This window comes from Ranitomeya imitator, chromosome 10 (assembly GCF_032444005.1).
Source record: "Ranitomeya imitator isolate aRanImi1 chromosome 10, aRanImi1.pri, whole genome shotgun sequence".
Lineage (NCBI taxonomy): Eukaryota > Metazoa > Chordata > Amphibia > Anura > Dendrobatidae > Ranitomeya > Ranitomeya imitator.
This window is the reverse complement of record NC_091291.1, coordinates 29483541-29507993: the sequence shown is the minus strand read 5'-3', so window position 1 is coordinate 29507993 and position 24453 is coordinate 29483541. Positions and strand designations below refer to the sequence as shown.

Here is a 24453-nt window from a genome sequence, read left to right as displayed (position 1 = left end):
ACATTGCGTCTAGGGTCATGTTCACTGGTCACATCGGGGCATATGTCCGAACCCCCAGCAAAATGGAGTCTGGACGCATGCGCCGACAGGGTCATAGCCTAATGGTGACGGTAGAGTGATTGTGCGCTCTGATCTGAGTAGTAGAAGACAAAAATAGTCTAACATTTAATAAAACATTTGTATAAATGCTTTTTTAGCTAAAAACACATGCCTTTAGGTACAAAAAAATATTTACCTCTTAAGGTTTCCACATCTAATGTACAAAGCAAATTTACATTAATGTACATCTTTGGCACCATTATTTAAAGGGGTGTTCCGGATTTATTTGTGTACAGACGTGCTTTGTGTCGACATAAGAAATCGCCCTTACTCGGCCCCTAGTTTTTGTTGCAGCATTGGCGACGTGACCACTGCAGTCGGTCACATTCCAAGGTAGACAGCTGAACCCTAGTGATTGGCTGCAGTGGTCACTTTCTGTATTCATGACCTCACCGCTGCTGTTACGTAAACCAGTAAGGGTTCATTTACACGGCCCTAGACGACCACCGATCAGCTGCTTGTTTCCCAAGACCCGGCATCAGATCCCCCCCCCCCCCCCCCGTTGAATGATCTGCAAGATTCTCCAGTGCACAGAAGCGGCCATTGTTCTCGGAAGCACAAGTCCTGTGTTCACTGTGGAGAACGATGACCTTCAGTGTAGCCCCAAACCATCATTGTCATATTAGAAGTTCGATTAGAGCAGAATTCCGCAACCGTTACAAAGATGATGCTCCACCAACCATCAGTCTTCATGGCCGGAGATCGGAAGCCCTGCCGTTGTCTCTTGTGAGGGTCGAGGAGGATTGTTTTCCATGTTCTCCCTGTAATTTTACCATTGTCATCTCCGCCATCATGCCCCGACCCTCACTGTGCAGAAGACTAGGACAACCTTGTCTTACGGGGTCTACCCCACAGATATCGGGGGCTACATCACTCACAGGTCTTTCATCACAATATTGTACATGTTCTGGTAAAACCCATGAGCAAAAATGTTTTTCGTAAAAATAAAAAAAAATTGTATAATCCCACGAAATATCTGGAACGTCCACGCGTTGGTAAATGTATATGATGAGAACGTGGCTTTATCGGCCGCTGTGCTCCTGAGATGTCTTCATGACTGTTTTCCATATGACGTCTACGTCAGTTGTTTAGGCGAGTCTTCCCTCCACCCGTAGGCTTTCTTCCCGAATTTGTAAGTCAACCTTCCATCCACCCGCTCCAAAATCCCGGACTTGTAGTAATGTCTGGAACAAACAACAAACCACAAGACTTGTTACCATTGATTACAAGTAGTCTGTCTGGTCTTAGTTTCATAAATTCTTTCTTAAATTTTTTTTTTTTTTTTAACATCCTACAAGTCCCAACTTTAAAAAGATGAGTGGGGAAGGATTGGGCATGTTGGATTTCAACATGCTTGATCCTTTGTTCTCACTGTGGACTAAAACGTAGTCATGAGTACAGTATGACTGATCATCCAAGGACAGGCGCTTGGTGAACCCTTCGTGTGGCCAAACCGTTCCCATCTATCTCCGCCACCCCTTACCCTATTTGATTTACAGCTCTGGGTTTATTGAGCCAACAAAGGTCAGAGAAAGATAGAAAACAGGCATGTTAAGGTGCACCAAACTATTTTGCCATTCCGTGATGCACGGAACTATTTGGCCACGACATGGTGCACGGAACTATTTGGCCACGACATGGTGCACGGAACTATTTGGCCACAATATGGTGCACGGAACTATTTGGCCATGCCATGGTGCAGCGGACTATTTGGCCACACCATGATGCACAGATTTATCTGGCCATGATACGATACACGGAACTATTTGGCCACGACACGATGCACGAAACTATTTGGCCACGACATGGTGCACGGAACTATTTGGCCACAACATGATGCACGGAACAATTTGGCCACGACACGATGCACGAAACTATTTGGCCACGACATGGTGCACGGAACTATTTGGCCACGACATGGTGCACGGAACTATTTGGCCACGACATGGTGCACGGAACTATTTGTCCACGACCTGGTGCACGGAACTATTTGGCCACGACATGGTGCACGGAACTATTTGGCCACGACATGGTGCACGGAACTATTTGGCCACGACATGATGCATGGAACTATTTGGCCACAATATGGTGCACGGAACTATTTGGCCACGACATGATGCACGGAACTATTTGGCCACGACACAATGCAGGGAACTATTTGGCCACGACACGATGCACGGAACTATTTGGCCACGACATGATGCACCGAACGCCTGTACTTTGTCAGTAGAAAATGACTGTTCAAACCGAATCCTTTACGAAGGAAGTTGTCAGCACAAAATGTTCAAACTAAGCATAAATGCTTGGTGCACCCTTAATATGGTCCAGCCTACATTTCTGTCCCTCCCCTTCATTGATTGACAGCTCCGGCATTTTTCAGGCACTGAAAGAGAGCGGAGGTAGATGAAACACAGGTGGGAGGGTGCATTAAATGGCTTGGTCACACCAAGGGTACACGAAGCATCTGTGCTTTGTTTGACCAGTCATTTTGTGCTGACAGACTCCCTTTAAACTAATGCGTATTGGGACTTTAAGATGGACAGACTCTGCGTGTTTCGGTATAGACCAAGTATTTGATGAGTATGGAAACCTCGTGACGTAAAATTCAGACTCCCGGATCCTTTTGATCTCGGGAGAAATTAGTGGCTGATGGAAACACTTGAACAAGGGGAAAAAGTCTCAAAGTTTTCTGCTGACCGCTGTCTCGTGTTAAGGCCACGTTTGGGCGAGTTTCTCCAATGATTGCAAATGTTTGCCAAAACAAAAACACACCCTCAAAGTTTCCAACCACCTGGCGAAACATCCATTTCGAATCTGGCGTGCCACAGCCAAACAGATTTTGACGTGGGGTTTAATTTGTGGCAGAGCAAACGATAATAACAAAAAGCCACACTGGCGGGATTATGGATCGACCGCAAGTCTGTTTACGTGTCCTATGGTTTCAGGGCGTGGACCTGTTACTCTTAGCTCGGTGCTGCCCATGACCAGACTTGGCAGATTGTGAAACCCATGAGGATGCCAATGTAATGAGCTGTGAACTGTATAATTAGTCTCAGGTCATCCGGTGACGTTTTTTTTTTTTTTCTCTGAATAACTGATGTCAGAAATGATCCCGTAGATTTCTATGGGATGCTTTGGGTCATCTATTGCATTACTTGTTTTCCTTGGAATGGTTCTAGAACTGAATACAAAACTTTTTCGGCTCCGACCGATGCACAATTTTTCACGAGGGCATCAAGCGCTTTGGCCAAGGAAACAAAAACGCGCGGGAACGATTGTGAAGGTGGAAGGTGTTCCTTCCCCCAAATACTTTACATTATTTTTTTGGCAGCACGTCCATAGTTACACGACGGCATGTGCTGCCGACAGACGACCGTTGAATCAAGTTGTCCAAGTGGGACAGGTCCTATCGGCTCAGCAGTAACATTAGGTAATATTCTGCACGTGACCAGTCGGGTTACGCGGCTTTTGATCAGACATGACACACTGGGAGTCTAATATTAGATCCGTCTACCGTTACCTATTGTGTGGAAGCCGCGGTTTCACTATTGCACAAAGACATTTTGCAGGGTGAGTCACACTGTTTACACCCATCTGCTGCTGGGAATTTACTGACACCGTCACAGTCACGAGACTTTTCAGTGGAAAAATTCCCAGTATTATCAGCGTCGTATCACTTGAAACCGGATCGAGTCACCGTATCTCTTGTGAAAAAGGTTATACAATAGAATACGGTTGTTCTTCCACCTCCCCTAAAGAGATTATGAAATCATCCATACGTAATCCTACAATTCTTAAAAAGTAACATCATAGCTTCCACTATTAGGGACTATAAAACTGGGTCAACCCAGTACTCATCTAAAGTAATTGGGTCAGATACTAAAAAAGGATCTGTTTCTTAATAGGTTGTCCATTATTATAAAAAAAATAAATAATCCATTAAATCACCCATGGCTTCAGTTCCGAACCTCTGGTGGGCCTTACCAGTCTTTACTTTGCTGCATCGATGATGTGCTATACATCCACTTGACGTATACAGTTAATTACCGACTGTCACGCACCATGTGGTAAGACTAAGTGAAACAGGAGGTGAAGAAAGCCCATACGCTAGGCAATGGGGGGATTGGAGACCCTGAGGAAGATCTAATAGCACCCTGCCTCCCCTACCGTCTCTATATTGGTTCCACACCAATCGCCGAGCAGGAACCTAAGCCCTGTATGTTTCTAGAGCTGGGTCCTGAATAGGGAAGGTGGGGGATGAGCACTGGTCAGTCCCCACTGTACCCTAAAGAGAAGGGAGACAAACAAGGGGTAAGAAACTTAGCTTGAGCAGGCACAAAACATCTTCCAACAGCACCAGAGTGGAAGTAAGCCAACTGCTATAGTTTCAAGCCTTAATAAGGGAAAATGTGAATATCACCGGCGACTCCCTGAATCGGACTGGGAGTCTATAAACACCCAGGTCCAGATGTGTCAATTAGAGCCGGAGGGAGGTTGCCACTGTGTCCAAAAGTCAGAAGGATTAAGAAGGCGTCTGTAATGCCAAACGCAGAGACCTTCTGCAGCCAGATGCAGAGCGACTGTCTGTAGCATCTGACACATCCGTGACACCTACTCACTCTTGTGCATCCAAGCGCCATCCCTGTTGCTAGAGACAGGCTGCAGTGGTCATGTGGATGTAAAATACATCATAGCTGCAGCAAACTTAAAAAAAAAAAAAAAAATACCGGTGAGGACAACTGGAGCAACTGCAGAGAAGCAAATTCAACAGTCGAGTATTGGATATTTATTTTTTTTATTTTCTCACAGTTCCTGCTATAAAGTAAACTTTGTTTTTTTTTAAATCCTAAAATAAAAATCAGGTATGGGAATTTTCTTCCAAAAACATCAATGGGTGTGTTGATCACCTGTTGCAAAGATGCAACCTCAGGTACCGCATCTTGTTTGCCTGCTCTCTTACCTCAATGCTCGGCTCAACTTCTCATAATTCATACATTTGTTTTTCTTCTGCTGCCCCCATAGCTGTGCGATCATGTCAGACTTAACGACTCGGAATGTCCCTTCTTTCCGGTCCTCCCAGCGGACGGCTTCTTGGTTTTTATGTGGACTCAGTAGCAGATCACGTACAAACTCCCATAGGTGAACACTTTGGTCTGAAAAGAGAAGGAGGTAAAGTCCTAATATTAAAGTCCTTTATTAAAATTCATCATGGCGGTAATACTAACTCTTTTATGGTTAGGGGTGTTGATAAAACTCAACGTGGCATCGGGGGGATACAAGATGCCATTTAACATGGCGAGAGAGGGACCTGTGGCTCACCTTGGACTTAAACATTTAGTATTGTTTCTTCTGCGTATTTCTGTTTTTAAATGTTTTATAATTTTTTATGGTTTTATGACTAATTTGAGGTTGTTGATGCCTTTGTACAGTTCATTAGTCGTATATTGTTACTCCCTCCTTTCAGCAGCTTCTTATGGATATCTTTGCGAGACCTTTTGTTTACCGCTTGAGTTACAAAAGAAGTCCATGGATTCCTCTTTTGTTTTTGCACTTGGTGTTTTCATTGATTAATTTAGAATTATACATAAAAACTAAAAATGATCATAATTCATTTATTCATGAATGAGAGGCCCCTGAGAAAGCCTGCTGAGGCGAAACGGGTCAATTTATCTAATGCGTTTTAATTGTAGGTCTTTTAAGTGCAGATAAGTACATTTTAATCAAGATCTACTCGGCGTATTTTTTTCCACCCATCGTCCCCAAGTCCAGGATGTTCTCATTAAAACTAAGGCTGCGATAACGCTTTGGAGAAGAATCCATGCAGCTCACAGAGCTGACCTCTTGAGCCTCCGTAGATTGGAGACAAGCGAGAATCCATTTTTGATGGTGCAGATTTGCACTAGGAGGGAAGGAAATATTCACAATCTAAAACAGTGAAAGGAAGAAGATATGTGGCTAAAATGGAAAGAACTGTTCCCGTCGAGGAGTGAAAAATAAAGACTGTTACTGCAGAAGATAGACTATTATTACCTATTGATTAATATATTTGCCATCATTATCTCCAAGCCTAGAAGATATAGTGGTGTTCAGTTTCTCAAGTTATAGACCACCATTTTGGGTTAGTGGAAGTCTTGTTTTGCTTTGAGTTAAGACATAGATTTAATGTTCTTTAAATATTAATGGTGTTTTGTCTATAAGACACATTAAGATGTCTCCGGGATCATTTTAACCTTCTCCCCTGAAGAAGCCATACTGGCGAAACGCAAGTTGGGGTTGTAGCAATAACATAATGGTAACGGTCATCGTCAACCGTGCTACTTAAATATGATCTGAGATTATATATATATGTTAACTCATGTATTCACAGATTTTTTTTTAAATATGTGAATACAAATTATACATTTTTAAACAGCATGGAGACTCGTGGATCTTCTCTTTGAGCATTGTGGTAATGTACAACCAATGGGTTCCCCAAAAACACAGTATGATACATCAGTACAGGGAAAGGCAGGTCTCTTACTCGTTCGGGCTCCTCTTCGTTTGTGATCCTTTGGAGTAACTGGGGATGGTTTGGTTTCCTTGATACTCATCTCCTCTACTATAATAAAAGAGGAATATATGACATTGCATATCAAATCTACGACCAGGATACAGACCATATAAGATACAACACAACAGACTTATCAGCAACCTCATCTATTTTGATTTTTTACTCTCTACTAGCTGACTGGAAACCATCAACAAGTAGGTTATCTGCTGTTTAGGAATCTGTTAGGCTGGGGACTACATGGCGACATACGAGATCTTGGTTTCGAATTGCGACGTAGCATCTTCGTACTTCCTATGGTGTTACACCGCGACTGTCGCAAATGTTTCTAAACATGTGGTGTATTACTTTGCGTTGACTTATTAACCTAAGTATCAGGTTGCATCTCCATGTCCATGTTACTGGAGCAGCAGCAGGTCTCCTCACCTCAACCCTACAGCCATGGAGGGAGTTAAATCTACAGCCATGGAGGGAGTTAACCCTACAGCCATGGAGGAAGTTAAACCTACAGCCATGGAGGAAGTTAACCCTACAGCCATGGAGGAAGTTAACCCAACAGCCATGGAGGGATTTTACCCTACAGCCATGGAGGGAGTTAACCCTACAGCCATGGGGGAAGTTAACCCTACAGCCTTGGAGGGAGTTAACCCTACAGCCACGGAGGAAGTTAACCCTACAGCCACGGAGGAAGTTAAACCTGCAGCCACGGAGGGAGTTAACCCTGCAGCCACGGAGGGAGTTAACCCTGCAGCCACGGAGGGAGTTAACCCTGCAGCCACGGAGGGAGTTAACCCTGCAGCCACGGAGGGAGTTAACCCTGCAGCCACGGAGGGAGACCTGTGTCAAATCAATAAGGGAGGAAGTGCAGTACCAGGTCGCGGCCACTGTAGAGTTGATGGAGCTGTTCTGCTCAGTCCTGTCATGGGAAATCGGGAACAGCTGATTGGCCGGGGTGATGGTCTCACCCTCACCAATCAAACATTGGTGACCTATCCTAAGAAAAGACCAGAAGTGTTAAAATCCCGGACAACCATTTTAAAGGGGCTGTCCGGTCAAAACAAGTTAGGATAGGTATTAACTTGTTAATAGGTGGTGGTCCGATCGCTGGGATCCACACTATTCAGCGGAATGGGGCACTTTTACCTCGTTAAAATGGAGCGACAGTGCACACGGTCAACTGCCGCTCCATGGACAAGGCGCTCAACCTGTCGCGCCATTTTTTGTATAATTGAGCTGTCAATCGGTGCGGATCCCAGCAGTCAGGACCCCCTCCCCTACTGATCACCTGTCCCCCAAATAACTTTAAACCCCTTTAAACAAGACACTTATGATATTGTGGCCCCCGTACACTGAATGTTCGGTGGCTGGTCCTTTGCTTAGCGGCTTTCTTGCCTGGTCATGCGATGCGCTCTTGTCCCGTGTGATCGCTACAGTCTTAGATTTTTGGCGATTATGTAAAGTTTACAAAAATAGGACATAAAAAAACCTTAATAGGGAAAATCCGCGATGAATCCTGAACTGGTAAAATAAAGATCTGCTCAGTTTCTCCCCGGATTTTCCCGCCATCTTGACTCTAAGTCCAGGACGTCTCCGCCTTGCCTGAATTTCCCCCAAATAGCAGGTAGCGTGGGATCATACATTGTGTTCTTATGCGATCAGCCGTCCCCAAACATACACTCGCACTATTGGAGATGCCGCGTCGCACTTACCGCACGCCGGGGTCTGAGGGTTTATCTTCTCCTGTAAAACCTGTTGGTCGAAATTCTTTCTGTGTGTTGTCACCGTGGCCAGCAGGTCTACGGGGCGGTGACACATTAACCAGAAACAAAGGGAGACAAGAAGCCGGAGACTGTTAGCTAGAAGGCGGCTGTGGTCGATACCGCGCTCGCTGCCAATAATTGCCAAAAACTTAACCCCTTCCCACCTGAGCAATCTTGTTTTTTGCTTTATTTTCAGAGTAGAAACTCTCCAAAACTCACAAATTTTGATTCTTTTTTTTTTTTGCTGCTTCTTTTTTGGTTGTGAATCAACCTTATTCTGCTTGGAAGGATATTTTTGGCTTTGAGGAAAATTTTTCAAGTGTATCCGGTCCGAAATACTCTTTATTTTTTATTTTAAAGTAACTTAATTATTAGTTTTTAAAGATTATTTCACTTTTTTTTTTTTTTTTAGAGCATTGTATTTTGCTACAAGGTTGTGAAAACCTCGCTGAGGCTACAGTGGGTTTTGAAGGCGTAAAAAAAACAAAAAGTTATCACAAAACTTTTTCTGAAGCTACTTTTTGAAGCCTTTTTACCTCCCCTCGCTCAGTGTTTTGTGCCCTATTGACTTGAGTCAAAATGTACAAAACTCGCTGTTTAAACAGCAGGGTGGGTCCTGAAAAAAAAAAAAATACAGGGTGAGTATAGCTATGCTTCTTTGGAGGTGGATTCTGCTCTGAACTTGATACGGTCAAGTTTAAAAAGTTGCTAAACAACATGGGGAGGGAGCGGTAATGCTTCAGAGAACTTCTTCCTGGAAAAAAAGTATCCAAAAAGAACAAAAAAAAAGGAACATTCCTTGAAAACAGATTTTTCTTAGAAAATTTGTCGGATTTTTCTGCCAAAGCAAAAACATTCCGTGTGAACCTTGCCTCAATTAAAGCCAAAATATCCTTTAAAATCTGTGAACTAATTAGAGAACATCATGATGTAGGTGGAGAGACCCTGTTTCCAGCGATGTCATTTACTGGGTTGCTTGGTGTACATTTTATAAAATCACAGTTTTATAAGCAGGAGATTATCACTAGAGGACTAGTATACCTGGAGCCAGGTAGTCCAGCCACGCCCTCCACCACTGATTGGCTTCTTTCTGTGCACACTCTACATAAACTGCCAATCAGTGGTGTGGGCGGGGTTATACAGAGCACATCATTCAGAGAACTGCTAAATCTGCAGCAGATAAAACAGGGATTTTATCAAAATTGCAGCAACTAGGAGGAACAAAGTCACTAGTATCACTGATCCTGAGACTCCTGCTTTGGATAATTCATTTTTTATGGGGAGGGTCCTTTCATGGTAAAACTGATTACAGGGTGTCTCACTCCTGAGACCTCCAACGATCAACTGTGATCTTTTGGAAACCCTGGCAGAAAGCGATCAATATCTCTGCAGCGCCACCACAGGGGAAATGAAGCATTACACCTTTTCTACTGAAGTCAACGGACTGCCTGTGAAATGCAGACAGAGTAGGACCCAACATTGCCACTTTTTTTATTTAATTTTAGGGCCCCGGTTAATTTACGCTTCACTTTTTTTTTTTTGTCTTTTTGGTATTTATTTATTTATTGGAGACTTTTTTTTGCATTTTTGTTCATGAATTTTGTCGGGGGCCCCCTTTAACTCCTCATTTTCAAACTCCATCATTTCAGGGGCCATTGAACTCCTCTTTGAGCCGGACATTTTTGCTCTGCAAGTTCCCTCTATATAAACTCTCATGTTTGTATAGGAGAACCACCTCAAGTAAATAACTCATAAAAAAAAAAAAGAAAAGAGTTACGAGGCCTCTAAACTGAGGGTTGGCAAACAAACCGTAAAGTCTGATCAGACATGAATGACGGAGATTGTGATAAACCTTCTGTTGGGATTAATGACGTAATACGAGAAGAAACAGCTGCACGGAGAAGAAATGAGGTCGGTATAATAGGTCTGCACAGGACTAGTCAGAGAGGCGGGTCCCCGGAGGCTTCTCCCCGCCTCCTGCCCCTGACTGACAGGTCTCTCCCTATATATGCACCCAGTGAGAGACCTAAGGGAATAGCCACGGGGCCCGTCTGTCCGACTAGTCTTCTCCATGGCTGAAATCATGTGGATCAGTCAGCATGTTTCAGTTGTCAGATTCCCTTTAAAAAAAAAAAAAAGGACCCAAAGGTCACGCTACCAAGTAACTAAAGACCGCAAGGGCGTTTCTGCAGGATATGGTATAACTTATGAGATTCCAAGCGATCTCAAGACCTGAACCAGTCGTGGATAAAGTGGAGGTGTACATGCTTGACCACCTCTCCATTCATGGTCTATGGGACCGTTGGCAAAAGCAGACAACGGCGCTCCGTTATTCCTAGCAGTCCCATAGATAATGAGGGCAGGAGTGGAAGTCGAGCATGCACAACACCACTTTATTCGAGATGGGGATCGGCAGAGTCAATTTCTCACGATTCAGGGCCCCATGGAGAATCAGCAAGTTATCCCCGATCCGGGAATAGTCCATGAGACTCTTTGGTAATGTCGTGGAGACGATAGCATGTTACGGTGGGCTTCCACCACCTGATGTGCGGCATTACACTACCTCCAGTCAGCTACTTTTGTGTTGATCAGCGATTGTTTAGATGGGCCAATTGCATTTAATATATGGGCAGATCGATCAATAATAGATCTGCACAAAGGACGACCATTGTTCTCGGCAGCACGAGTCCTGTTTACACAGGACAATGTGCTGCCGAAAAGGATGATCTTTTGTGCAAACCAAGAGATCATTTCACCCAACGAACAAGCGTTTTGCTCGTTCGTCGAGTGATCATGAGCCAATTATCGGGAAATGAGTGTTCCTAGGAAGGTTCACGTCCCGATAATTGTAAATGGACCTTTAGTGTAGGATCAGCTTTCGACACGTAATATCTATAATCAAATAATAAAACTCTTATCAGTGCACTCACCTGTAAAGTGAGGGAGGGTTTCACTGACGCCAGTGCTTTCAGACAGGGTACAGATGTCTGAGTCACCAGAGGAATAATCAGGAGAGGTAAGATAAGCCAAAAAGGGCAAATCTATGTCATTGACATCATAGTCGTAGTCCGTACAGTCCCAGGAATTCATGAGGGTGGAAAGCTCTGCGAATAAAAACCAAACCAAGGTTCAGAATTATATATACGGTACACAGGGTTATAATAAGACTAGATTTTGTTACTTGGTTCTTGGGTGATTGCTTCAATCCTTCACCCGAATATGTAGCATAACACAGGGACAGGCTCCTCGACCTCCATACACATTGGACAGCTGTCGGTTGAACCATCGCTTGGCCGACACCCATCTTTCCCAACTTTTGCTTGATGGTGTCCTCTATGAGAATCTAATATGGTGCCAATTCTTCTCTTCTAAAACATCATCAGTTGGGGAAGAGTTGACCATACACAGCAACACCAAATATTGGTGGCATCGGGAGACAGTCTAATGTGTATGGTGGCCGCCTGACTCTCCCCTCAATATTGGTGGGTTTGACCAACTTTACTCCATTGTGTATGGGTGGGATGACCTTTATATTGGATACCAACCAGGACTCTCGGAGTCGTGGAGTCGGTGTTATGGAAATTGAGGAGTCGGAGGTTTGGCTAAGGGCTGTGGAGTCGAAGTCGGAGCCCATTTTGGTGTAGTCGATGTCATGGAAATTGAGGAGTCGGAGGTTTGGCTTACCGATTCCACAGCCCTGACAGGGCTGTGGAGTCGAAATCGGAGCCCATTTTGGTGTAGTCGATGTCATGGAAATTGAGGAGTCGGAGGTTTGGCTTACTGACTCCACAGCCCTAATACCAACTGACGTGAATGGCCGTCAGTGGTCAAGAGGCGAGAGAAGGTGGGTAGATTAATGGACTCTGATATTAACCAAATAGCATGATATATTTTTGAACCATTTCGCTCAACAGCCCTCAGACCTGTGAACATATATTACGGTGACAGATCCACTTTCAGTGCCTCTAGGGTAGAGTATCTCTGTAACACGGTATGCGATGAAGAATGCGTTAATATGTAAAAGGGATTTTCCCACCAAAGACATTGAACACGTACACATAGGATAGGCTTGATCTCTGGAGGTCCCACCAATCACTAGAAGAGGGGAGTGTGGAATCCCAATCTCATTCTGTCTTTTTGAAGGTCAGGATTGACTAGAGTGGCATGACTGTCATCAGTCGATAGACGATAAGCAACCATGTAGCTCCACTCACATTAGATCGGGACCCGTGCTATGGATAAGAGATAAATGTCTTTCTTGGAAAAAAACTCAAGGATGAATGTATGATACCAACATAATAAGACCATATGCGTAGAAAATTGTAGGTCTATACCACAATTTCTTTGAAAAAGGGTTTGGAAAAAGTTGCCTTCTGAACAGAAAGTTCACCAACTTTGTCATACTCTTTATATGTCAGATCACCTATCCAAGGTCTTAACTACGATACATGGGTGTCTGTTTCGTTACATCCCAAGATCAATACAAAGATCCTCAAGATCTTCTGCTCAGTGATGGACGTCTCGCTACATGTAAACTACTGAATGGCTACTTTCTATAGACACCCATCTAGTAGTTTGTGGACAAGCTAATTAGATAAAAGGTAATGACATCTTCTGAATGGCCTCGTCCATGGAAAAGTCACTGCTGTGTCCTTGGAACCAATCTATGAATGTACAAACCTGATGAAAAAGTGTCCTACAAAACAGCTGTCATGAAGGGATGAGCTTGGTTGGCCAAAATGGTTATGGAAGTCCTACGGGCCAAAAGTCCGTCCACGAGTATTGGGACCCAGAGGGTGCTGAGAACACCTTCCCCTTGCCATTACTCCACTTTCATCAGCCTAAATTTTGCAAAATTTGGACCCTTCCATCACCATGGTGTAACAAATCAGGACTCACCAGACCATGTTTTTTTTTTCATTGCTCAGTTATACTAATTTTACACTTCGTTGTCTGCTGGAGTGTTGCCTTTTTTCCCTGGAACTAGTTGTCTGTTATCATAGCCCATCCGGGGTGAGCAATACTGATGAGCGAATTTGCTGGGGTAAGGTGTCATCCGAGCATGCTCAGGTGCTAACCAAGTGTCCTCGGAGTGCTCGAAAAGTATGTTTGAGTCCCTGCAGCTGCATGTCTCATGACTCTTCGACATCTGTAACACATGTAGGGATTGTCTGTTTGCTTTCCACATTCTGGGGGTATGAACTTTCAGCACAGTAATTTGTGCGGTGGCGGCCCAGACTCGCCCGGACATGCTGGATCTAGAAATATGGATGTTGATCATTACAACAGGACATGTTCCGATTCCTTCGTATCTATCATTTTTACTGGAACTTCTCACAATCTGCACGTTCTCGTTAAACCTGTTGTCTGCACCCGGCTGTGCAAAGCCAAGAGCAGTGACGTCATTTCAGGCATTCGATACCTGCAGTACAACCACCTGTGTTTCTCTCGCCTTATACTGCGCTCAGTCTGTACATTTTTTGGTCCACGGACTCTAATGAATGGCAAAAAAAATTTTGTCTACACACAGCAAAACAACTGCCAGCTCCCCTCCTCCAGCAAGGACATGTGACCGCTGCAGCCAATCAATGGCCTCAGTGGTGTTAAAATATCACCGCTATAGCCACTCATTGGCTGCAGTGGTCACACACGTCATCTCTCGTACTGGAGAACCAGGCAAGCATCGGCACAGGGAGTTGGTAAAGAGAGTTGTGGAGACACGGGGGGTCAGTGGGTGCTCTAGTGCACTGGCCCGAGACCACATGGACCAGGTATCGTCCCACTGAATGCTCACTCACTTTTTCCCGTGGCATACTACTACTCAGACAACACAGGGTGAGGGAAAAACAGTGTGGCAATACTTTATTGAACCACGAAACAGGCAATAATGAATAGAAGGGTCCTAGAAAAATACTCAAGATGGGGCAAAATTACAGAGTCTCACCCATCATCTGACTCACCGGGATTAGAAAAACTGCGACTACAAGACTTCCAGGGCCGACTAACTCCACCTGTGGCACTCTGCGTTTGGCAAACAGCCACAGAGAGAAGGTAATGACAAGTTCTCTGAATGTCTCCATGGAGCTAGGTGACCGGATGGTCCCAACCTGGCTTCTCCAAACACATTCATGGGGTTCAGGTGACCAGAGGGTCCCAACCTGGTATCCCCAAATGTCTCCATGGAGTCGGGTTACTTGGGGGTCACAATTTTGGCTCCCCCAAACATATCCATGGGTTCCAGGTGATTGGATGGTCCCAACCTGGCTTCTCCAAATGCATCTTTGGAGGTCAGGCAGATGACTGGAGGATCCTAACCTGGTATCCCCAAATGCCTCCATGGAGCCAGGTGATCAGAGGGTCACAATTCTGGCTCACCCAAACGTCTCCATGGAGCTAGGTGAGGAGGAAGTCACAAAAATGTATCCATGGGTTCCAGGTGACCGGAGAATCACAACCTGGATTCTCTGAACGTCTCCATGGAGCCAGGTGACCGGGTGGTCCCAGCCTGACTTCCCCAAACGTATCCGTAGGGCTCAGATGACCGGTGGGTCCAAATCCTGGCTTCCCCAAACATAACAATGGGTTCAGTGATGGTCAATGGAGCAGATCTGTATTATTTCAGTTGGGGCTATGGTTTCCTAAGTTCACATCCTGTAGAATGTCAAATCTGTATCCCTCTTGATGGAGCCAGGTTGTCCTGGTAGATTGTTCCTTTATAGAGTCATAGTGTCATGGCTGTTGTTCTGTCAAGTCATTTTAGTCTTCTTGCAGAACGACAGAAATCCCATTTTAAACCCACATCTGTGGCTCAGGTCATCATCCACAGGTCAGGGGGGATGAGTTTAACTTTCATTGTTTGAATGTTTAATCAATCTGCATAGTTCGCCCTTCTCGGTTTAACATGTCAACAAACTACATAGCCTGGTACAATGTGTAATCAACATATTAACAAACATCGATTGTTCAATTACCCTATGCCCCTGTCCTCCAGAGATAACAGACAATAAGTTACAACAAACATCAACTCAAAAGCCAATGTCCAGGCTCATACGAACAACAGTCTGTGTTTCTTGACCAAACAGAGAAAAAATACATACACACATAAATATAACAGCATATTTCTCTTTGCTTACTGAAAATAGACGTATGCATAATTAAGATTAAATGCTGTGTCATCACAGGAGTGTTAATCCTTTTGGTATCTAACTCCATCATAACCATTTTTTTTTAAACTCAAGGGATGGATTAATTCCTTTAAGGGCTCTATTCCCTTTCAAATAAAGGGCTATTCTAATTTTAGCATTTTATATAAATGTGTATACACATTTTTATATACCTTGTGCGTAAATTCCTTACAGTCTTGAAGATCTCAGCTTTTTATCATTTAAAAGGAAGCTGTCAGCCTCCCAACCCCACCCCATCCCAAAAAGAAATCCTGTATTTTATAGTGGATATCTGCAGGTAAATATCATTTTATTTATGTTTGGCTGGTTTACTGGAAGTGCAGCTAGGGGGAGAAAGTGAATTTTATTCTCCCTGCAGCTGCTCGCTTCCAATCATCGGGGCGGTGCAAGAAGCGGCAAGTGTCACCACTCACTATTCAAGTGGCACATTGATTGACAGCTTGCTCTGCTCACATGCCGCACAGCATACTGTCAAAATGAAGGGGTTGATTACAGTGCACTTACTGTATAGACTGTTACCGCCCCGACGAATAGAATCAAGTGGCTGCAGGCAGAATAAAACGTTACTTTCTCCCTGTAGCTGCTGCTCCAATTAGACAGCCACATGTTTAAAAGGGTATTTACCAGAAAATTGCCACCAAGGTAGCAAGTAACTATTTTGCTTTTTTTTGCTGTCAGGTTCCCTTTAATAGAAACCGCCATGTCTTCATATGATGCTACAAGCTGCTTCCACTTGCGACCATCCCATGACCAAGGCAGTTTATCATCCTCTGGAAACGTACAATGAAGGTTTCCAATGAATGACAGCAAGCAGAGATCTTGAAAAGTGATGAATTGGCCCAAAAAGTCTATTAGAGAATGTCAAAGCTTACAAATGAATAGCCCTTGTTTTCTAAACTCTTTAAATATGGAGTGGTCTCAGGTTTCTTATTTAGGAGTGCACCGCTCCTCTGCACACTACTTGCTGAGTAGTGGCAGTGCGCTCGTGCGGATTCACAGTCCAGAACGGCAGCATTGCTCTTCAATGTTTCTAGAAAAGGCAGCATCAGGCAGGGACACTGAAGCTACCAAGGTCTTCGCTCCTTGCCTAAGAAACCTGCCACTTCTGAGATTGTAGGAGGTGGCCGGTAACTAAACAACCAGCAAAAAATTAAAGTACGGAAAAATTTGTTTTTTTTTAAATAAGGAGTAAACTGTAAAGTTGCTTATTTTTTTTTTTACAATCTTTCAATTTTAACCCATTTTAGAACCCTTTTAAAGGCACAGTTGACACTTTAGGTTGCGAACACATTGCCATGAAGCCATAAAGCAATGCGTGTGTTCAGTTATTATATATCCACAAGTATATGGTACACGTGAGGTCATGCATTCAATGTGTAGTATTCTAGGTAGGAGCTCAGATTCCATCACTGTGGGGGGTTAGGGTGTGGATTATTTACATACACCATATATAAAAGTTTTATTACTAACATGAAAGGTTTTATAGATATTCCTATACTAATCCTAAGAAATACATAACTACTAACCCCGACTGGATCAATTGTTGGCGGATCGGTGATGAGAAATATTTTGGAGGCTGCAATTGTCCACAATGTCTTGTGCTGAAGTATTAAGATTTCCCATCAGTGGTAAAAAGGGCCCAAGGCCGACCCCTGATAACAGTCCAAAGAATGATCCTTGTCCACCAAACTGTACAGTGGGCACAATGCAGTCAGGGGGTAATGGTCTCCTGGAATCACCAAATCCAGACTCCTCCATCAGATGCCAGATAGAGAAGTGTGATCTGTCACTGCACAGAACACGTCCCCTCCAGAGGCCACTAAATCCGACGCTCCGCATTGTGCTTGGTGATGTACGGCTGAATGCAGCTACTTGGCCATGAAGCTCCCGATGGGGAGCAGTGTTTGTGCTGATGTTATACGAGAGGAGGTCTGGACGCTGCAGTCCGTTGGTGACTTTTCTGCCTTCTGCTCCTCAGCACTTAGCCCCCTGCTCTGTAACGTTACGGGGGTCTCCACTTTGTGCCTGAGTTGCCGCGGTTCCTTCCACTTCTCAGTAATATCTTTCACCGATGATAGGGGAAGAGTTAGCAGGAGGAAATGTCACGAATGAACGGACTTGTTACGCCGGTGGCTCCTATTATAAGACTGCGCTGGCATCAGTGTCACTTTAGTAAATGCAGATGGCACGGCGAGGGGCCACATATAATACACCCGGAATGGGGGGGGGGTCCAAAGGTTATACACTGGGGGGCGTTCGAAAGGGTGTTTTACAATGCAAGTGCTTTGTCAAGGAATTTGTAAATTCATCAAATGCCCCTGACAAAAGCATTTATGAAACGTGCGTGCCCCTGATGAAGCTTTTGCGAAACGCAAGTCAGGTTTGTTTGGTGGATGAGCTGCTCTTTTAGCATGTACCTCATTTTTTTTTGGGGGGGGGGTGGACTCCAATATGATCTGAACCTTTTACTATTAACTTTTACTTAGACTGTACACATATATTAAGCCTACTTTGCCATTTGCGCCACTTTTCTTTTTCTGAGGTCTTCCCATTGGTTCGCTCACAGATACATTTGCTTCTACTGTGTTATATAAAGACATATACCGTAGTTTTCAGATTATAAGATGGACTTTTTTTCCCAAAATTTTTTTTGGGGAAAATAGGGGTGCGTCTTATAATGTAATTTCATTAACCCACTTTTAATAAAAGCTATATTTTATTATTATGATTATTATTATTATTATTATTATTTCTACTTAGGTTTTTGTTTCTTTCACTTTCGTCCTGGGTTATCTCTATGGGGTTTTATGAGAAAAACCCCAAAATAGGCAGAATTATATCAAGCTCGACTGTATGAGCGTTGTATAATTAAAATAGTTGTAACAGTTTTGTTGTTTGTTTTTTTTTAAAAAAGGTGTAAAAGAACTTGAGAATAAAGTTTGGGAAACTTTTAAAAAACTTTTTACATTAGTGTGAATTTGGAATCACTGGTTGGTCTCCTTGACGTAAAAAAAAGTTTAAAAAAAGTTTTGGTAATGGTTAAACTTCTTACCTGTCTGGGTAGCACTGTTGGCCAGATCTGCGGTGAAGCCGGAGAAGAGGTTGAAGGGTAGTGCCGATGAGTGGTACATCGTGGTGGGCTGACAGTCGGGCGCGGGTACACCTGGGTAGTGTTCGATCACAGGAGGTGAGATGATGACATTGTCCTTAAGGGCTGAGGGGCTTCGCGCCGGGATGGGTGAGAGGCTGACTGACAGCACAGGAGGAGGCAGTCTTACTGGAAACCAGTACACAGCGGTGGAGAAAGTCCCAGTTATGCCATTGGCTGAGTCTTTACCTGCTCTCTATTCAGAGTTCACAAAAGCAACTGTTCCACGAGGCGTCAGGGAGTGAATAGGGACCCAATCGGGGTTTCTCCTTCTCAGTTTTTTCGGGCAGTACCGCTTTCCCAGAGTTTCAGTTTAATGTGGCAGCGTGGCAGCCTGCCAGCTCCTACCTTGTCATTAGCTTCAGGGCACTCCCTGTACGTTTACCTGCGAAAACAAAGAGTTACTGTCGGGTGACAGACGCTCCACATTCTTCAGAATTAGAGGCCGGAGACCAACGACCATGACAAAAATAGTCCTAAATGAGAGGACGGGGTCCCATGATCAAAGTTATGACCACCCATCAGATATGGAGGGGTCGGTTACCTGTGTGGGTCACCCATCCGATGGAATGCTGCAATGGCTCCCTCTACTGGGCACGTTGTTGGTTACACCCAGATTTTCTTTTCGAAGAGCAGCGCATGGTAACAATTTAGCATTTTTATTAAAAGGGATCGTCCTGATTGGTGCAGGTTTCAGGGGTCGGACCCCCAAGAAAATCGGCACAACGGGACATTTTTATTCTGGTTAGAAAGCAGATTGGGCCCCGTGACATTCATCCTCAAAGCTCGGCAGCCCCATAGGGAATGAACAGAGCGGGGGTCAGGGTTTAAAGTTCCCAATCGGTGCAGGTTCCAGCGGTCAGACCCCAACTGGTCAGTATTTTATCACCTATCCTGGGGGAAAGCCCTTTAATAGCATTTTTACATTTCAGGGAGTAAGTGCACAGATATAATAGAGAAAAGGGGCCTTGCGACCCAAGGAACAGGACCTTGTGACCCATAGAAAAGGGGCCGTGCAACCCAGAGAAAGGGACCTTGAGACCCAAGGAACAGGGCCGTGCGAACCAGAGAAAGGGACCTTGAGACCTAAGGAACAGGACAGTGCAACCCAGAGAAAGGGACCTTGAGACCTAAGGAACAGGACCGTGCGACCCAGAGAAAGGGACCTTGTGACCCAAGGAACAGGACCGTGCGAACCAGAGAAAGGGACCTTGTGACCCAAGGATCGGGACCTTGCGACCCAGAGAACGGGACCTTGAGACCCAAGGAACAGGACCGTGCGACCCAGAGAAAGGGACCTTGCGACCCATAGAAAAGGGGCCGTGCAACCCAGAGAAAGGGACCTTGTGACCCAAGGAACAGGACCGTGCGACCCAGAGAAAGGGACCTTGTGACCCAAGGAACAGGACCGTGCGACCCAGAGAAAGGGACCTTGTGACCCAAGGAACAGGACCGTGCGACCCAGAGAACGGGACCTTGTGACCCAAGGAACAGGACCGTGCGACCCAGAGAAAGGGACCTTGTGACCCAAGGAACAGGACCGTGCGACCCAGAGAAAGGGACCTTGTGACCCAAGGAACAGGACCGTGCGACCCAGAGAAAGGGACCTTGTGACCCAAGGAACAGGACCGTGCGACCCAGAGAACGGGACCTTGTGACCCAAGGAACAGGACCGTGCGACCCAGAGAAAGGGACCTTGTGACACAAGGAACAGGACCGTGCGACCCAGAGAAAGGGACCTTGTGACCCAAGGAACAGGACCGTGCGACCCAGAGAACGGGACCTTGTGACCCAAGGAACAGGACCGTGCGACCCAGAGAAAGGGACCTTGTGACCCAAGGAACAGGACCGTGCGACCCAGAGAACGGGACCTTGCGACCCAAGGAACAGGACCTTGCGACCCAGAGAAAAGGGGCCATGCGACCCAGAGAAAGGGACCTTGAGACCCAAGGAACAGGACTGTGCGACCCAGAGAAAGGGACCTTGCGACCCAAAGAACTAGGCCTTGCAACCCCGAGAAAGGGACCTTGCGACCCATAGAAAAGGGGCCGTGTGACCCAGGGAACGGGACCGAGCGACTCTGAGAACTAGACTATGCGACCCAGAGAAAAGGGGTCTTGTGAACAGAAAGGGGCCGTTCGACCCTGGGAAAGAGACCTTGGGACCCATAGAAAAGGGGCTGTGCGACCCTGAGAAAGGGACATTGCGACCCAGAGGAAAGGAGCCGTGCGACCCAGAGAACGGGACCTTGTGACCCAAGGAACAGGACCGTGCGACCCAGAGAAAGGGACCTTGTGACCCAAGGAACAGGACCGTGCGACCCAGAGAACGGGACCTTGCGACCCAAGGAACAGGACCTTGCGACCCAGAGAAAAGGGGCCATGCGACCCAGAGAAAGGGACCTTGAGACCCAAGGAACAGGACTGTGCGACCCAGAGAAAGGGACCTTGCGACCCAAAGAACTAGGCCTTGCAACCCCGAGAAAGGGACCTTGCGACCCATAGAAAAGGGGCCGTGTGACCCAGGGAACGGGACCGAGCGACTCTGAGAACTAGACTATGCGACCCAGAGAAAAGGGGTCTTGTGAACAGAAAGGGGCCGTTCGACCCTGGGAAAGAGACCTTGGGACCCATAGAAAAGGGGCTGTGCGACCCTGAGAAAGGGACATTGCGACCCAGAGGAAAGGAGCCGTGCGACCCAGAGAACGGGGCCCATGCGACCCAGGGAAAAGGGGCTGTGCGACCCAGAGGAAAGGAGCCGTGCGACCCAGAGAAAGGGGTCGTGTGACCCAGAGAACGGGGCCCATGCGACCCAGGGAAAAGGGGCTGTGCGACCCAGAGGAAAGGAGCCGTGCGACCCAGAGAAAGGGGTCGTGCGACCCAGAGAACGGGGCCCATGCGACCCAGGGAAAAGGGGCTGTGCGACCCAGAGGAAAGGAGCCGTGCGACCCAGAGAAAGGGGTCGTGCGACCCAGAGAACGGGGCCCATGCGACCCAGGGAAAAGGGGCTGTGCGACCCAGAGGAAAGGAGCCGTGCGACCCAGAGAAAGGGGTCGTGCGACCCAGAGAACAGGGGCTGTGCGACCCAGAGAAAAGGGGCTGTGCGACCCAGAGAAAAGGGGCTGTGCGACCCAGAGAAAAGGGGCTGTGCGACCCACAGAACGGGGCCCATGCGACCCAGATAAAAGGGGCTGTGCGACCCAGAGAATGGGGCCACGCGATCCAGGGAAAAGGGGCCGTGTGACCCAGAGAAAAGGGGCCGGGCGACCCAAAGAAAGGGGGCCGTGCGACCCAGAGAAAGGGGGCCATACGACCCAGAGAACAGGACATGCAATCCAGGAAAAAGGGACCGTGCGACCCAGAGAAAGAAGCCGTGCGATCCAGAGAAAGGGACCGTGCGACCCAGAGAGAGGGGCTGTGTGTCCCAGGGAATGGTGCTCTGCCGCCCTCTCCTGACTGGAGTGGCCCACACTCCTATAAGTAACGGATGGAGCAGAGACCTGTATGCCCATTTCTGCCCCCTTCAGGACCGAGCTGCTGAGGCCCTTTTTTCAGGGTACCAGAGCCCAGTTTTGGGGGATTCCTCGGGTCCCCAGAGGTTGCCCCCAGCAATAACAAACTTATCCCATGGATAGAGAGCAGGGTGACATTTTGGGGACCAGCCCTTCAGTTTAGTGGCTGAGCCCCCGCTTTCGTTCCTCCCCGGGGTGCAGACAGTTGGGCCATCACTGGCGCCACTCGCCTCCCACTGTGGGAATGATCCGCGTGGGGCGACCCCTTTTCTAGCCGTCACTTTTTTTGTACGTATGAGGTCTTGTTTTCTGCGTCTATTTATCGTCTATCCAAAATTTCTGGGAAAGTTGGCGGACGCTAATTTTAGCCGTTATTACATTGTCCGTTGTCACCCAACTTTCCCAGGTTCCTGAAGAGCAGGGAACGGATGCGTCGCTGTGTTCAGGGGTAACATTTAGGGCATGGCGGGCAGCAGTGACTTCTTTGTGGGACCCTTACATTCTGGAGGCCTAGTAACTAGAGTGGCAGGCATTTTGGTTGTCACCCAGCTTTCCCAGGACCAGATATCACAGCTGACGTGAATTTTCACATGACTACCCTCAGAATTAATCCCTGCATTGGTGACTAATCCACTGTGTGACGTTTCTCTGTGGCCACGTGACCAGCTCTGACCCTTAAGCCGCAGCAACCGTCTGTCCCCCACACCTGACACGCTCCCTGCTTACAAAGCCCCCTCCGCTTTCTCATTGGTCAGCTTGCACGTCATTCAGCTCATAGGGGCGGGATTAACCTAAATATTCCTTCCTGATTGGACACGCTACTCATTATTCATCCAGCCTCGTTCTGCCCTTCTTAGCGACCATTGCCTAGCGACGCTGTCCATCAATATCCGCCGAGAAGTAGGTGGGGGTAAAGCTAAGCGCTGATTGGTCAGCTTACCGTCTATCAAGGCGATAGGGGGCGGTAACCTATACGGATCAAGGCCCTGATTGGCTACTCGTAGTGTCCGTCATCGTGTGATTACTAATCGATATGTCCAATCGGTAAAGGCCGCGGGGCGGGGCTTGGACCCGCGATATCAGATTCACCGTCCTGCTAGAGAAAATCGAAAAATATCAGAAAAATAAACAGTGACGTCCGGGAATCGCTCACCGATCGTATCGCGCCTACAGCTGCCGATATTTGCCGATTTGATATCGATATTTAACGAAAAACGGTGCGAAGAAATCCTGCCTGATTCTGGGCAACACAATCCGCCCGGATCGCAGGAGGAATCGGAAGGAGCATCGCCGATTATCTCCGATATTAGAGGTGAGGCGGCGGCAGAGGGGCTGCGGGGGCGGGGAATCGCGATCAGCCCGCACATAATCGATATATCGCAATGGATGTGACGCGGCCGCCGGCTCTGCGCATGTGCGGTGCGGAGGAGTGACGCATCACAGCAGCGTACAGTGTAAACGTATAGTGTGTATGTGTGTATATACAGTGTGTCACTGTGTACAGTGTGTATGTGTGTACAGTGTGTGTACAGTGTGTATGTGTGTACAGTGTGTGTGTACAGTGTGTGTATATACAGTGTGTGTGTACAGTGTGTGTGTATACAGTGTGTATATACAGTGTGTCACTGTGTGCAGTGTGTGTGTGTACAGTGTGTGTACAGTGTGTATGTGTGTACAGTGTGTATGTGTGTATATACAGTGTGTGTGTACAGTGTGTGTGTATACAGTGTGTATATACAGTGTGTCACAGTGTGCAGTGTGTGTGTGTACAGTGTGTGTGTACAGTGTGTGTACAGTGTGTGTGTGTATATACAGTGTGTGTGTACAGTGTGTATGTGTGTGTACAGTGTGTGTATATACAGTGTGTGTGTGTACAGTGTGTATGTGTGTGTACAGTGTCTGTGTGTGTGTGTATACAGTGTGTGTGTGTGTGTGTGTGTACAGTGTGTGTGTGTACAGTGTGTGTGTGTGTGTGTACAGTGTCTGTGTGTGTGTATACAGTATGTGTGTGTATACAGTGTGTGTGTGTGTGTATACAGTATGTGTGTGTGTGTATACAGTGTGTGTGTGTACAATGTGTGTGTGTATACAGTGTGTGTGTACAGTGTATACAGTGTGTGTATATACAGTGTGTGTATACAGTGTGTGTGTGTACAGTGTGTGTGTGTGTACAGTGTGTGTGTATACAGTGTGTGTGTGTGTAT

The 24453-nt window shown here is 46.3% G+C and overlaps 2 protein-coding genes across 3 annotated transcripts in view; one reads left to right on the top strand and one right to left on the bottom strand.

Moving 5' to 3' along the window:
* Window positions 1–152: 152 nt before the first annotated feature.
* LOC138651756 (ETS homologous factor-like) lies at window positions 153–19109 on the bottom strand. 2 transcript variants are annotated; one of them, XM_069742226.1, is made up of 6 exons: window positions 18643–19109; window positions 11337–11510; window positions 8356–8442; window positions 6620–6694; window positions 5060–5252; window positions 153–1283 (listed from the first exon to the last, which is right to left on the bottom strand). In XM_069742226.1, exons 1-6 carry the CDS (start codon window positions 18719–18721, stop codon window positions 1175–1177), a joined length of 717 nt encoding a protein of 238 aa, XP_069598327.1. In that variant the 5' UTR covers window positions 18722–19109; the 3' UTR covers window positions 153–1174. The 2 variants fall into 2 exon arrangements, with proteins under 2 accessions (XP_069598327.1, XP_069598326.1); XM_069742225.1 differs by having other exon boundaries at window positions 6620–6697; window positions 18643–19106.
* A 4210-nt stretch (window positions 19110–23319) lies between these two features.
* Window positions 23320–24453, top strand: part of LOC138651332 (E3 SUMO-protein ligase ZBED1-like) — a 19731-nt gene continuing 18597 nt past the window's right edge. The window contains exon 1 of the mRNA XM_069741443.1: window positions 23320–23561. The gene's annotated coding sequence lies outside the window, so the exon portion shown is untranslated. The remainder of the gene's footprint in view (window positions 23562–24453) is intronic.

Coding starts and splice junctions, on each gene's coding strand:
- LOC138651756 (XM_069742225.1), bottom strand. CDS start 18,721: ATGTACCACTCATCGGCACTACCCTTCAACCTCTTCTCCGGCTTCACC. Junction 8,443..11,336: donor AACCCTCCCTCACTTTACAG/GTGAGTGCACTG, acceptor ACCGCCCCGTAG/ACCTGCTGGCCACGGTGACA. Junction 5,253..6,619: donor ACGAAGAGGAGCCCGAACGA/GTAAGAGACCTG, acceptor TTCTCTTTTCAG/ACCAAAGTGTTCACCTATGG.